General features: G+C 37.9%; 1 protein-coding gene across 2 annotated transcripts; it reads right to left on the reverse strand.

Moving 5' to 3' along the window:
• Window positions 1-5,816: 5,816 nt before the first annotated feature.
• LOC140506441 (uncharacterized) lies at window positions 5,817-11,669 on the reverse strand. 2 transcript variants are annotated; one of them, XM_072613620.1, is made up of 3 exons: window positions 11,401-11,669; window positions 9,998-10,047; window positions 5,817-7,749 (listed from the first exon to the last, which is right to left on the reverse strand). In XM_072613620.1, the coding sequence occupies exons 2-3, from the start codon at window positions 10,029-10,031 to the stop codon at window positions 5,870-5,872; spliced, it is 1,914 nt and encodes a 637-aa protein (XP_072469721.1). In that variant the 5' UTR covers window positions 10,032-10,047; window positions 11,401-11,669; the 3' UTR covers window positions 5,817-5,869. The 2 variants fall into 2 exon arrangements, with proteins under 2 accessions (XP_072469721.1, XP_072469720.1); XM_072613619.1 differs by having other exon boundaries at window positions 9,998-10,050.
• Between the last annotated feature and the right edge of the window lie 4,249 nt (window positions 11,670-15,918).

Here is a 15,918-nt window from a genome sequence, read left to right on the forward strand (position 1 = left end):
GGCCGCAGCAGGGCTGGGCTGGGCTCTGCATCTGCAGTGCTATGGACCTTTTGTGAGAGGTTTGCAGGTCCCTCTGGAACAGAAATCTCCTTGGCTCCACTGTTCTGTGGCCTCACTGCTCCAGCATTCGCCGTGAGTTACTTTATACAGATGTTCTATGGGTTGTGGGTTTGGAGCTATGTGTATGTGCGTCTTTCTACTACGCCATCTTGGCTCCCAGTGGTGTCTTATTCTTAAGCCACATCCTGATCATAGCGTCTATCAACTCTGAGGTGTAAATTACTTCTACTAATATATATATATATATATATATATGTATGTATGTATGTATGTATGTATGTATGTTTGTATATATGTATATATTGGTTCTCTAGTCTATTGGAGCTGATTCTAGCACACCCTAGCTGTTATTCTTCTAGAAAGATATCTACCAATACTGGAGGGTAGTGGAAGTGGGCTGCTTATTTTTCTATTGAATACTTCTAAATATTGTATGGGAAAGGGGGGGCCAGAGGCTTAGTTGTACTTTCTTTTTTAAAAATGTGTACAGCCACATGAACCAGAGCAGAATGGAAAAAGCCCGAGTACAAGATCTGTCAGTCATTTCATCACTTTTCTCATCGATAAAATGAACGTTATTTGGACTAGATAAGCTCTAAGTTCCCTTGTTACCCTAAAGTCCCATGATCCTAAAAGGAAAAGACCTAATATACACAAATATTTAATATAGCATCTATTTTTGTGGTGATAAAGAATTGGAAATTGATGGGATGGTCATCAACTAAGGAGTGGCTGAACAAGTCATGGTATATGATCATGATGGAATAGTATTGTGCTGTAAGAAAAAATGAGGGGGATAGTTTCATATATAGGGAAGACATAATGAATTGATAAACAGTGAAGTGAAGAGAATCAGGAGATCCTTGTACATAATAATAGTAATACTGTAATAATGTGAATGACTTAGCTACTCTGATCTAATGGTCCAAGATAATTCCAAAGGACTCATGATGAAAAAGATCTCAGATGAGAAAGAGCTGATGAACTCTGAGTGCAAATTGAAATATAATTTTTCTTTTTCTTTTTAGCAACATGTTTAATACAGAAATACGTTTTGCATGATTTCACATGTATAATTGATATCACATTGTTTGCCTTCTCAATGAGTGTGGGAGGAGTGAGAGGGAGGGAGAGAATTTGGAACTTAAGATTTTTAAAAACAATTTAAAACAAATAATATAATGAAATAAATAAATAAGTGGATAAGTAAATAAATAAATAAGGATAAGACCAAAAGCTGAAGGCTGTTTCCCATGCCTAGAGTGCATTTCCTGTTCACCTCCAACTCTAGAGTCCCTAGCTTCTTTCAAGTACCATCAAGTACAGTCAAGTACCATCTCCTCCACAAGGCATTTCCTCATCTTCTTAGTTGCTAGTGCTTTTCTCCCTCCCTGAAATGTCTTGGTTTATGTGGGAATATTTTTAATTTATCTTTTATGCATTTTTACCCATGAAGAATCTAAGTTTCTTGAGAGTAAAGATTGTTTCACTTTTTGTTTGTATCAACGTGGTCAGTTGGGTGGCTCAGTGGATAAAGCATTGGACTAGAGTCAGGAAGATCTCATCTCAAATCCAGCCTCAGTCACGAGCTATGTGACCTTGGGCAAATCACTTAACCCTGTTTGCCTCAGTTTCCTCATCTGTAAAATAAGCTGGAGAAGGAAATGGCAAATCACTCCATTATCTCTGCCAAGAAAACCTAAAATGGGGTCACACAGAGTTGGGCACAACTGAAATGACTGAACGATAACAATCCTCAGTGCACAAGGACTAGAACATAACAGGAACTCAGTAAAGAAATACTTGTAGAATGAATTTATAAATCCTCCACATCTGCTGAATTTATATTAATTAGGTGAGATGGACAGCAAAGCTGTGGGTTGTTCTAAAGACCTGTCTAGCATCACCACTTTTTTTTTCTGTCAGGAAGCTTTAAACACATTTAAAAGAAAAGGTCCCATGGGATCCTATTTAGGAAATATTTGTGGGAAGTTTCATAGTACTCCTTCTAAATTCTGTTCATATTTGTTAACATCACAAATGTCAATCAAGAGGCTATGGGTATTTTTTCTGGATTGTACTATGACAGTGTTTGAAAGAACAATGAAGAAATCTGATTCTTGGAGTTTTCTATCAAAATTTTCAGCTTTGCACAATAGTGATTATGAAATTATAATGATGAGAAAACTTTCAAAATCTTTACATTCCTGTCCCATTTAAAAATGATTGTTTTCTTGTTCATGGAGTCATTTTCTCTTGAGAAATACAGATTACAGTAAGCAGTTTTCTGTCTTTCTGCCTGTAGACATCTCTATTAAACGGTGTTTTCATACTTCTATAGTGGGACAACCAAGGCTTATGAACGTACTGAACGATCAAAGAAAAGTTAAATTGTAGCCAGCACATTTTTTTGGTGGTGTTTATTTTTCTTTGACTTAACAAAAATTATCTGAAAAACCAAAACATGAAACTATTATTACTCCATGAAAGGATAGAGGGAGGGTAATGATGAGGTTTTGTTATTTTCTTTCCATACCCCTCTCTCTTTCTCTGTATCTTTTTTCTTTGCCTTATTCTTTTTCTTTCTTTCTTTCTTTCTTTCTTTCTTTCTTTCTCTCTCTGTATATATATCTTCATTTTTAATTATACTTGTGACAATAAAACGTAATTTATTACCACTGAAAATTATATTTCATCTTCTTTAGTGGAAAGACCAATGAATATTTAACATTTAATATTGGCAGCTAGGTGATGCAGTGAGTAGAATGCTTGGTCTGGAGTCAGGAAGACAAATTCAAATCCAATCTTATTCACTGGCTAGCAGCTATATGACCTTGGGCAAGTTAGTTAAACCTCTATCTGCCTCAGTTTCTTGGTCTGTAAAGTAGGAATAATAACAACACTTACCTCTCAGGACTATTGTGAAGATATAGTGAGATCATATTTGTAAAGTATTTTACAAACCTTAAATTGACATTTACATGCTAGCTCTTAATAGAAATGAATGGAACCCAGCAGGTCAAGAGTACTTGCTGGAAGCTGGTCAAGTCAACTGCCAGAATAAGTTCTGCTTTTCAGAGTTTTTATAAAAACACAGATTTTCGTACAAGGAAGGAACGTTGGGGGCCATTTAGTCTAACCAGTATCTGAAAAACCAAAAGGATCCTCTCTACTAACCTATGCCTTTGAAAAGATTCCCTCTATAACATGCCTAACAAGACATTGTCCAGCCTTTACTGAAAGGCCACATGTGAGTGAAGCCACGGCCTTCTGGGGTTATCTGTTCCAATTTTGGACAACTCTCATTGTTAGGTAATTTTTTCTAATTTCAGGCTTAAGTACCCTTGCAATTTCTACTTATTGCTTCTAGTTCTGTCCTTTGGGAGCCAAGTGGAAGAACTCTAATTCCTTTTTCCTCTATACTTTAAGATATCTGTCAAAATTTTGCTAACTTTTCTCTCTTCTAACCTAAACATCTTCAGTTCCTTCATCCATTCTTCATTTGACATTCATATGGCATGAACTCAAGGATCCTTGTGATCCTGGTTCCTTTCCATGGACAGTTTTTAGCCTATTAACATCCTTCTGAAATGTGTTACTTAGAAATACATAGTCCTCCAGATGTGGTCGGACCAGAGTAGAATACATGAGACCACCCATCACCTTTTTCTTCTTCAGTGCTATGCCTTTCTCGCAATGATGCTGCCCAAGATGGCATAATCTTTCTCACCTGCCAGGTCACATTTTTTTATTCATATTGAGTTTGGGGTTCCATAAAACTTCAGATCTTTTTTTCGCTTACCTATTGCTATTGTCTGTTAAAAAAAAAAAGCCATTGTTTCTATGTGTTGTTTTTTGAACCCAAATGTAATATTTTTACATCTTTCCTATTGATTTTATCTAACTTTATTTGGTCTGATGGTCAATCCTGTCAAGATCTTTTCTGAATCTGTCTTGTCATCCAGTGTGTTTTGTGTCATTGGCAAATTTGATAAGTGTAGCACCCCCCCACCCCCACCCCAGGGAAGGGGATGTGGTGGGGTGGGGATGCAGTAACGAGAATGGGAAGGAAACAAAGATTTATTAAACATCTTCCGTGTTCCTGGGAGGCAGATGTTTTAGGATCTTTACTTTAGAGTTCAGGAAACTGAGGTAGAGATTAAGTAACATTCCCAGCATCACACAGCTATTGAGTATCTGAGGTGAGATTTGAATTTGAGATTTTCTGATTCTGGGGCCAGTATTTTATCCACTGTACTACCTAGATGCCTCTAGGGGGCACTCTCCAATTTGTTTAGTGGGTTTTTCAAATAAGGCTACCCTCACAAAGTTCAGAGTACTCTCTGGACCAACTTCTCCCTATGAGATTCCACCAATGTCTTCATCAGTCAGCAAGAGGCTGCAGAAAATTATAGACCCCCAAAATGTAAATGAAAGGTCCAGTAAACCTGAAAGGAGACCTCCAGTGTACTACCCCACTTATTTTAATTTGACATTTTAAACAATGACTTGGATTTAGGAATAAATAGATGCTGCCAAACCATAGTTCATGAGTCGCACCATAATATAAATACCATTCATAGTCAGTCAGAGGCAGCATGGCATGATGGACTCATAAGACTGCATCTCCAGCTGATATCATTTGCCATAATAGCAAAACCAAGGGAGCTACTACTGTTCAGAGGGAGTAGTTCTTCAGACTTCAGTTTCAAAGAACTAACATCCCATGAGACTTTGTGCCTTGGAGAGGAAGGCTCTGATGTGAAAATGAAGAAAAAATAGATCTAAAGAGCAAAAAGGAACCCTCACTTGATGTTGGAGGTTGGGAGACTCTCATGCAGAGCGGCAAAGGGAAGAAGGACAAGAGAACACTTGGAACTAACTAAAAAGAAAACAGATTCTTTCTGAAGAGGAGGGAGCTGTAGCTTAGGAACAGGAAGCAGCTGCTTTTTACTCCATAGGATCCTGTGTGAATCTACTCACATGTGCTCTTAAGCAACAGATCAACCATTAAGGGTCAGAGGAAGAAGAGATGAATAATTCTGATTTGGGGGACTTAGACTGCTGTATCATCCTTATAGAGGCATGTCATCTTGGAAAATATATCCAAGATTAGAAAATATATCCAAGACTTTCCAAGTCTTGCCAAATCAGATGATTGCTACCAATTCTGATGATTTATATAGGCATAAATGAATTTGCCAGGAGAAAGGTAGAAAATATTACCAATAATTAAAGTCTTTGACCTTCAAACAAAAACTTAGGGCACAGGTGGTGTTTTCCTTACTCTTACTGATGAAACGCAATTGACTGAGAAAGAAAAGACAGATGGGGAGATGAAAAGCTGGTTAAGAAATCGTGTCTGATTGGAAATTGAGGGGATGCCCGTCAATTGGGGAATGGCTGAACAAGATGTAATATATGAATGTAATGGAATACTATTGTGCTATAAGAAATGATGAGCAGGCAGATTTTGGAGAAACCTGGACAGACTTACATGAAATGATGCTAAGTGAAGCGAAAAGAACCAGGAGCGCATTGTACACAGTAACCGTAGCACTGTGCCATGCTCAACTGTAATTGACTTAGCTCATGTCAGCAACGCAAGGATACAAAAACATTCCAGAAGACTCATGATGAAAAATGCTATCTACATACAGAGAAAGAAGTGATAGAGTTTGAAAGCAGATCAAAGCATACTTTGAGAGAGGGAGGGAGGGAGAAAAAGAGAGAGGGAAACACAGTTTTCAAATATATACTGGATAGAGATTTTCAGTTTATTTCTTTTCAAAGAGGAAAAAATGGTCATTTAATTTTCTCTCTGTTTTAATTCGCTTGAGCCCCTTCTGGCGCTTCTTTGTCTCTTCCTGGGCATTTTTTTCATGCGTGACTGTCTGCTTCTGATTCTGGCCTTTTCCCTGGGCTGGTAATTCTTGCCAAGGATGAAGTGAAGCCACTTTTTCTTTGCAGGTTCAGACAGCACGGGGTCTGTTTGGGAAGAAGTGGGAAAGCCTGATGGGTGGTGTAAAGGCCTTTGCAAACAATAATGGGTATATGGGAGGCCAAAAATGTTGCATGCTGTTGTCTGGGGCACTTGGAAGACAAACTTCACATTTAGTTTTTGCTTAGAACCAGGCAACAGTATTGGTATGGCCAGCAATTGTGTTACACATGGATATTTTGTTTTCTTTGTATGGGGACAGCCATATGGGATCCAAGAGCCACAAACTAAACAGACTATATAATTACTGAAAAAGGATTGATCCGGGCAATGAGTTGGAGATTGCCCAGTCTTCCACAAGGCAATCCTCTTGCTCATGTCTTTTTTAATTTTCTCCTGAGGGATGGAATTGATGACATCATGAACAATTTTAGCAGGCACAGAGCCCCTCTTAATAATGAATGGTTTGATGTAACTAAAACCCCATGGACCTTGTCTTTTCAGTACAGTCTGGGTCTGCTGTTGGAGTCCATTTTGCACCTGGTCTTGATGGTTAGAATCTAGTGTCTGATGTCTAGGACCTGGCGAAAATCTAGTCCTACAACTGGGTCTTGGTTGAGCTGTTTCCTGATCACTTAGACTAATTGGAGGTGTGTGATTCTGCTGGTAATCAGTGGAGTCTGATATAGACCTATCCTGGTTTTCATGATTGGATAGAGTGTTGGGGGTAGGTGTGAAGTGGTGTTCTGGACCTCCTGACAATTTTATGTAGTCTGGTGGAAATGAAGCCTGAGTGTTAGGGTCTGGAGCAGTTTCCGACTGGTGATAGCAGTCAGGTGGATATGATACCTGGTGGAAATCAGGGAGAGTTGTTTCCTGGGAGACTGAGCACAGGTTATGATGTGAAGTTTTAGAATGTTGGACTTCACTTGGTGATTCAAAAGCTGCAGCCCAAGAATAGTACTGATTGTCACAAGATGGTATGATTATGACATGCTTCAGGTGGATAAAACTCTGTCTAGACTTCAGTGAAGTTTCCTCCTGGTGCTCAGAGCTCATTGTGGCAGGTGTGGTGGGGTCCTGGGAGTCAGGGAATGTACTGGGGATAGCTTCAGCCTTGGTCTTGTGATCCTCACAGGGTGGATCCTCAGTGGTTTGGTAGTTGGGGAATGGTGGAATTAGAGGCTTCTGGTTGAAGTTTGGTAGGTTCTCAGCTGGTTGATCATGGCATTGGTAAATCTTAGGATAATGACAGGAAAGGCCTGAAGAATCCATTGGCTGGTGAACAGGGTGTAATGGAAATTCAAGCTGATGTTTGGAGCTAAGTAGAAGCATAAGATGTTGTTTATCAGCTTTTGATGACACATCGATTTTCCTGGTTCCAATGTTGGCCCTAGGAAAAGGTTTGCCTGAGGCCAGTGGATGCCCTTTGTGGAGTGTGGATAATTTAGCTGTAGCCTGATGATGAAGATGGCCTAATGGTACCAGCATTGTTTTGTGATAGGTGTGAGGCACCTGTGGATTTAATGTAACTAGATGTTGGAGCCATGGCGAAGGCAATGTTTTGGTCCAGGGGCAGGGAGAGGATGATTGTTTAATGATTCTGGATAAGTGGTTCATGTGGGACATCTGCTTCATCATAGACCTATTACTTTGCTTACACAGTGGTGAAATTCGGTATGGAGGACATGGTAAGGGGATCGGTGGAGCCTGGCTACAGAGGCTCTTTCTAGAGAAAGGGAGCAGTTCTGTTGATGAAAGAGAAACTATGTGAGTGAGGAGAACCAAATATTTTATATATATATATACTTATGCACATATTTTATATATGTATACTCATATGTATATATTTACATATTCACACACATGTATATATTTTTATATATACACATTTACATATGCACATGTATATATTTTATATATCCATAAACTCAGATTTCATTTATTTACACACAAGTATATATATTTATACACATGTATATATTCACACACATATATACATATATTTTATATTCATACATATCTATTCCATATATTTATATACATCTGTATATATTTATTCACATTGTATATATTTATATATTCACACATATGTATATATTTACATATTCATACACATACATATTTTTATATATACACACACATATTTTATATATCCATACATGTGTACTCCATGTATTTATACATATAGGTACACATTTACAATACATATATTTATATATTCATACATATGTGTGTATTTATATATATCCACATTTTATATATATCCACATATTCATATCCACATGTATATCTCTTATATATCTATACACTCATATTTCATATATTTATACACATGTATATATTTATATATTAACACAATATACATATATTTTACATATCCATATATGCATATTCCATATTTGTATGTATTTATACATATAGGTATATGTTTATGTATTCACGCACAGCCCTATATATTTTATATATTTATACACATGTCACATATTTAAACACATATGTATAAATCTTATGTACTTGCATGTATATATTTATATACATGTATATATTTTATTTATTTAAATGCACATATGTATACATTTTATATATTTATACATCACACAGTTATACTATATATTTTATATATCTATACACATGTATTTTATATATTTATATGCATATGTATATATTTACATGTACATGTATATTTGTATAGTCACACACATTTCTGTATATATTTTATCTATCTATATATATCATATACTCATACACATGTATATATTTTTATATTTGCATATATTTATACACATTACATATTTTATATATTTAAACATGCACATGTATATATTTTATATGTTTACACATATGCACATATATTTTATGCATTTGTGCACATATATGTATATATGCATTTACACATATGTAATTTGTGTGTATCTATACATATAATATGTTCTATGGGAAAGGCAGCCATGTGACATTTGGCGGTGGAAGGGATAGCGAGGAAAATAGCTTGCATCTACTACAGCCACTTTATCATATTCAGAGAACTTTCACGTACACCTATTTTTTATTCTTAAGGAAAATATCAGGCAAAGAAAGATATCACATTTACATAATAATACTATTTTTCCCTAAAAAAAAAAAAACCAACACCCAAACAACCAATCAAACAAACACAAAACCAAAAAATGCTTGTTTTCCTCCAGCTCTGTGAGGCAGGAAGTGCATGCATTTTTCTTTGGCATTTTGCAAATGAGGAAAATTGAGACCTAGAGAACTTAAGTAATTTGCTCTTGGTTATTCAAATGGTTAGTAAATGGTGCACAGACAGAAATGGAGACCTAGAAAATTGAGTTTCAGAGAATTTAAGTAACTTACTAATAATAGCTAGCATTTATGTAGCACTTGAAATATCTTGGCAAATATCATATTTGATTCTCACAACAATCCTGGGAGACATGTGCTGTTATTATCCACATTTTACAGATGAGGGAATGTGCAGAGGCAAAGGTTAGTTAAATGATTTGCCCAGGACCACACATCTAGTAAATGCCTGAGGCTAGATTTGAACCTGAATCTTTTTGACTCCAGGCCCAGCACTCTAACCACTGTGTAGACAGCTGCCTCTGTCTGATTTGACCCAAGTCTACGCCACAGCAGCATTAGACATCAGGTTTTTAGATGTTTGAACCACTGTTCTTTCTACTATACTACATTATATCTGAAATTTACAGTGTTTAAAACAGTCGGACAAGCAACACAAGAAATGGTTGAGATGTTCCGTCTTGAGTGGGAAGGGACCTTGGAAACCATCTTGTCTGAATCTCCCCGTTTTGCAGCTAAGTGAATTAAGGACCTGAGAGATTAAGCAATTTATTTACAAAAGTAAAATGAGAGAGGTGAGAGGTGAATCCAGACCCTTTGACTTCATTACAACGCTCTTTTCACTGCCCTGTGGTATCATGTCTGTGTGGTGGGAGCCCAGCTGAGATGATGGAAAACCAAAGTTCTCACCTTCTGGAGATATCTTGGGTCTTCTGACCTCCATTCTTCCCCTAAAGGATCTCCTTGAGAAAACAACGTATTAATGAAGAAGTATAAAGTTCTCTCTTTGGTTCTCAAAATGGCTACTAAAGACTGATGGGCCCTACAGGGTAGCCCTACCCTGTCTGGGACAATTCTTTTCTTTCTTTTTTGGTTGATATCTTTCTTTTATTTTTACATCACTGTCATTTCCAAATACAACACACCTACACACACATATCCAGAATTTTAACAAAGAATTAAAAAGAAAAAAAAAAACTAAGTTCAGCAAAACCAGTCAACATGAGATATCTTTTTAAACCTAATTCTTCTGCTACCTGCTCCATCATTTTTAACAATTTTTTGTTATTGAGTATTTACAGTGGTGTGCATTTGGGGTTTTTTTGGCAGAGATACTGGAGTGGTTTGCCATTTCCTTCGCCAGCTCATTTTACAGATGAAGAAACTGGTTTAGAGTGAATTGACTTGCCCAGAGTTATCCAACTAGTAAATGTCTGAGACTGGATTTGAACTCAGGTCCTCCTGACTCCAGGGCTGGTGCTCTGTTAATTGTGCTACCTAGTTACCTAGGTTTACAGTTTCTTTATATGCTGACTTAAGACCTTATTTAGGTCCATCTTCAGTAGTGTGGAGAAAAGAATGGAATTTAATCATTGCTTTCAAAGCATCTCCTCACTCCCAACAGTTAGGATAGTATCTGGCCCATAACCAGAACTTAATGCATAATAAGCAACTGGAAAACTAGGCCTGAATTAACTCAGAAATTACTTGAAATTATTCTGATTCTACCTTGAAATTAAAATCCTCATTTTCTGAATATCTCGGACACTCCCTATGATATTAAACTGAAGTTATTTTGGAATGTTACATCTACAGTTCAAATCTTTGTCCTAGGTCATCTAGTCCTGCCTTTAAAATCAGAGGTCTAGGAACTTGAAAAAAATTAATAACTATATTTCAATATGTTTCCTTTGTAATCTTTTTTATTATATACATTTAAAAACATTATTCTAAGGAGGGGTCCATGGGCTTCACTACACTGCTAAAAAGGGTGCATCACAAAACTGGCTAAGAACCCCTACTCTAAACTCTCCCGACACAATTCTTCCACCTCCACTCCAGCATCCCCACTCTCCCATTGTCAGAATCCATTCAGAGGCTGCCCTAGTCTTAGACTGTCCATAAGTAAGAAGGAAGCTGCAATGTAGGGTCCAGAAACAGGAACCTGAGGCTGTGTCCACTGATGTGTTCTCACTGTTGAGCACACATTTCCTTCCCTTTCCTTTGGCCTCATAAGAATATTTATTCCACTTGTCCCCAGGGAAAATATTCCTCTGTAACCACAGTCAGTCTAAAGAGGACCAAGACCTTACCATTAAGAACTTCCAAGGAGAGCAGGGTATCTCAAATGTTCTAATGACCAGCAGTCTCACCCAGCCTGATTCTCGCTGGTGATTCTAGGTGGTTACAAGATTTTCCAATAGGAAAGGCTTACTTAGGGACTGGGTCTGTAGAATTATGAAGTAATTAAAAGAAAAATCCAGTCATTTCAGAAGAGTAAACACTCTCTCCAGAGAGGATTGTGTGCTGGTATAAAAAAAAAGTAGATGTTTTTTCCTTACATACTTAGTGCAGCACTGAACCCTTTGGCCTCAGGACAGAGGACCTGAAGTGGCCCTGACATCATAAAACACCACTTGTCCTTTGTACTCCTCCTACAGGCAGAGCTGCTGTGCTGCTCATATTTAGGGGACCAGTCAGTGTAGGTAGGTCAGGGGCCCTCAGGGATAGATGAAAATATCCCATGGAACTGTGAGGACATACTAGATACAAGCAATACTCTGCCTTGGTTCTATATCAAACACTCAATTTCCCATTGTTTCTCATCAGTTAGCTGTCCCCCTCTTTTTTCATATAGTCCCTTTCAATAATCAGTAGTCAATAAGCATGTATTAAGTGCCTAATATATACTAGGCACTATGCTAAGTGCTGGAGATATGAAAAAAGTCAAGAGTTGGCTATTTCCTGAAGCACTGAGACATGTGAGATAGAAGAAAAAATGGTTCATTTATGCATAGATATATGGCCCCCCTTTTTAGTAAGGCATTGAATCTACACTTCCAATTTTTCATGTCCCTTTCTATCACCTATCCATTTATTTATTTATTCAACAATATTTATCTGGGAGCCAGATGGCACAATGGATAGTGTGAGGCCTAGAGTCAAGAGGACCTGAGTTCAAATCCAACCTTAGACACTTACTAGCTGTATGGTTCTGGGCAAGTCATGTAATCCTGCTTGCCTCAGTTTAATCATCTGTAAAATGAGCTGGAGAAAAAAATGGCAAACCACTCCAGCATCTTTGCTAAGTAAACCCCAAATGGGGTCACAGAGAGTCAGACCCAACCAAACAATAATAATTTATCTAGTTCCAACTAAACACCAGGCATCATGCTAGGTTTTGGGGAGACAGAGACAAAAATGAAACAGTCTGCCTTCAAGGATCTTATTACATTCTATTGGAGGAATTTATAGGAACTCATATCATTAAATGCACAACATGTAGGAAGTTTACTTACAAAGTTATTGCACCATCAATTGTGGTTGTGGAAATTGACTCAAGTTGGACTTTGAAGGAAGATAAGGATTCCAAAGGATGGAGGCACCCTCCATTTCTGCCAATTGAACCCCTGAACACAATACTATGCTATCCTCTTGTCCCTGACAGCTTCACTAGAAAACTGCCAATTTGACACTACCTGAAATCAATCCACCCCAAGCTTTCCAGAAGAACATTGCAAGGTGAACAATCCTTTCAGAGGACCCTCACTGAGCTCAATTGTCTGTACTTTTGTGACTCTTTTGGAGCTAGAGTCACAAGTGAAGTAATAGTTGTATTAACACTCACAGTAAGCAATCTCAGCTGGACCTGGAATCATCAGTGGTGATTCCAGAGGAGCTCCCACCATGTAGTTTATGTTTTTCTCTGCTCTGTGGACCTGAATGGCCTGGTTTCCCACAATGGAGCTTTGACTGATAATTCATCTATCATGGTTTGTTTGCCCACATCCTGTCTGGAAACTGGTAATTTCTGAAGTTAATTTAAGCCTAGATTTCCAATTGGTTATTATGCTACTCAAAATAAACAATCAACAAGGATTCATTATGTGCCAGGGTCTTGTTGCTGTTGTGTTAGTCCTTTGTTACTGAAGAAGACCATGCCATCAGAGAAATGATAACATGACTTGCACTTGACTTCGTTTTGAGTAAGGAAGGGCTGTGTAGGGTCACCAGCCTCACTGCTCCTTCAGAGCCATCTGAATCCAGTGACCAGATATTCATCAGGATGACTGAACATGACCCAGGATGAACTGGGAGACCTTGGCCCCATTAGGCCAAGGTCTATTCAGGAACTCACTTATGGTGAGGTAAAACCCATTCAGCAAATAGGCCTTTTTAAGAAGTAGCCAGGGGATGGCCCCTTTAATGAGGCACAGAAGGAAAAATGACATCAGGCTGGGAGGGAAACAGCAACAGTTACAACTGATAATCATTCTTGAGCCAGGAGGGTCCAGAAGAGAACCCATTGGAGGACATTGGTGATGCCAGGCTCTATATACCAGGCAATGAATTGAAACTGAAACAATAAACTTTTCATCAGGACACAGATATTGCAGTAATGAAAATAATTTTAGCCAGATTCTGGGGTAAGTCATCTTCCCCTTCCCACTAGAGTTATTTGGGTTTCTTCCAAGTCCAATCTCTCAACTCTAATGGTAGAACAGACGGTTTGAGTCTCTCTCTGTAGTTGGAGGTATAATTGGAAGGTCCCTGGGGATGAAGATTTCAATAAACTGTTGACCTTATATGTAGGAGTATCAGTATCTCCTGCTCCTCCTTATGAATACATCAACAAAAAATGAGTTAAGAAATAGGAGGACAGGAGAAAAAAGTACAGTTATCCCTTTCACATCATGGAGTCTAGGGGTGTAACACCTCTGAGATCTGGAAAATCCACTTCAAATGTGTTGACTCTCCTTTCATACCAGAGAAGAAGTCTGAAGTATTATAGTATTGAGAAATAAAATAAGACAGCAACAACCACAGTGTGTGAGGAGTTTTTCTGGTAGCCTTAGCCCTTCACAGCAATGCAAGGACCTAAAAAATTCCCAATGGACTCTTGAGGCAAAATGCCTTCCACATCCAGAGAAAGAGCTATGGAACTGGATCATAGAATGCAGCAGACCATTTTCTCTTGTATTATGTCTTCTTTTGTTTTGTTTTATGGTTTCTCCCATTCATTTTAATTCTTCTATGCAACATGACTAAAGTGAAAATGTATTTAATAAGAATGTATGTGGAGGAGGGAGGAGAAAAGGAGGGAAGAGGAGGAAAAATTTAAGATATATGGAAGTGATTGTAGAAAACTAAAAATAAATAAAATAATTAAAAAAAGAAAAAATATATTGGTATTATACAATATTATACATATATTTTATGCATTTCTGAATTTCTAAACTTTTTCTGTGTCATCTGCTGGCCTTTATGTGTTGCCTGGGGCTTCCTCAAAACTCTTCCAAAATTCCCATTTAATTTCTTTTGCCTCTTTTTGGTTTTTGCACCTCCACCATCTCAACAACCAGTGCATGGCACATAACGAGTATATTTTGATTGCTTGGTTGATTGATTGATGGGGAAAAGCTTAAGAAAATTTACAAGGTCTCTCTCTCTCTCTCTCTCTCTCTCTCTCTCTCTCTCTCACACACACACACACACACACACACACACCTTGCAAACTTCGAAGTGCTACCTAAATGTTAACTATTATTATTTAATACACAGGGAAATGAGCCTTGTTTGACTGCCTTTCAGAGCACACTTTAAGAAACTGCACTTTATAAATATCACCTCATTTGATCCTCGCAACAACCCTGAGAGGTAGGTGCTCTAATTATCCCCATTTTACAGATGGGAAAACTGAGACAATTGGAGATTTGTAAGATCCAGAATTGCCCTGACTGGGGAACCCTGTACTTCCCCCATAACTGCAAGGTGTTCTTTTTTAATACCAAAGGAAGAGGCCAAGTATCTCCAGATCGAATATAAATAGTAGTTTAGTGAATCACTATGAATACTTGCAAAACTGGGCAATCTTAGGTCTGAGGTGGTGGCCAGATAGTTCAGTGGATCCCCACTAAGATATTAATCATCCTTGGTCTGGGGCAGCAGCCAGACCAATCAGTGTGTCCCCACTAAGAATCCCACAAATTCCAGTGATAACTATAGAAAACAGACAAAGGGAGGAAGAGCTATTGATTGTGACATTTCTGATTGGTGGATATTTTTGGTTTTCTGCTTGATTTTATGAGTAATGAGCTTGGGATTTAAGTCAATGTTATGCCCAAACCTAAGTCTGTGTATCGATCGGGTATCACTCATATATAGGTTCTGCTACTCTTATTATGGCTTTCGTAGGTCATAATATTTTAAATTATTACTTGGGGTCTAAAATAAAATTTGGTACCTGAGTTATGATTCTAAACAGATTGCCATGTTCAGGCTTCCACCTTTCATAGCCATAAGTTTTTTATGGTTTTTCACTTATTACTGTATTTTATGGCTTTTCTCCTATTGGGACACCAGAGGTTAAATGACTTGCCCAGGGCCACACTTCTGATGAGTATCTGAGGCTGCTCCCTCTGCTCCTGTGGCCTGTCAGAAGGAATTTCCTTACTTTGGAGTTCCCTATCACAATGAAATCATAAGTCTAGCCCCTTTCCCTGATATTTTGAAGTACCATTTGCTTTTCTGAAGTGATTTCATATCTTTCAATGCCTTAATTCCTGTGAATTAGTCCTGTGATGCACTGAAGACATGATGTTATGTACTTT

Source organism: Notamacropus eugenii, chromosome 5 (assembly GCF_028372415.1).
Source record: "Notamacropus eugenii isolate mMacEug1 chromosome 5, mMacEug1.pri_v2, whole genome shotgun sequence".
Taxonomy (NCBI): Eukaryota; Metazoa; Chordata; class Mammalia; order Diprotodontia; family Macropodidae; genus Notamacropus; species Notamacropus eugenii.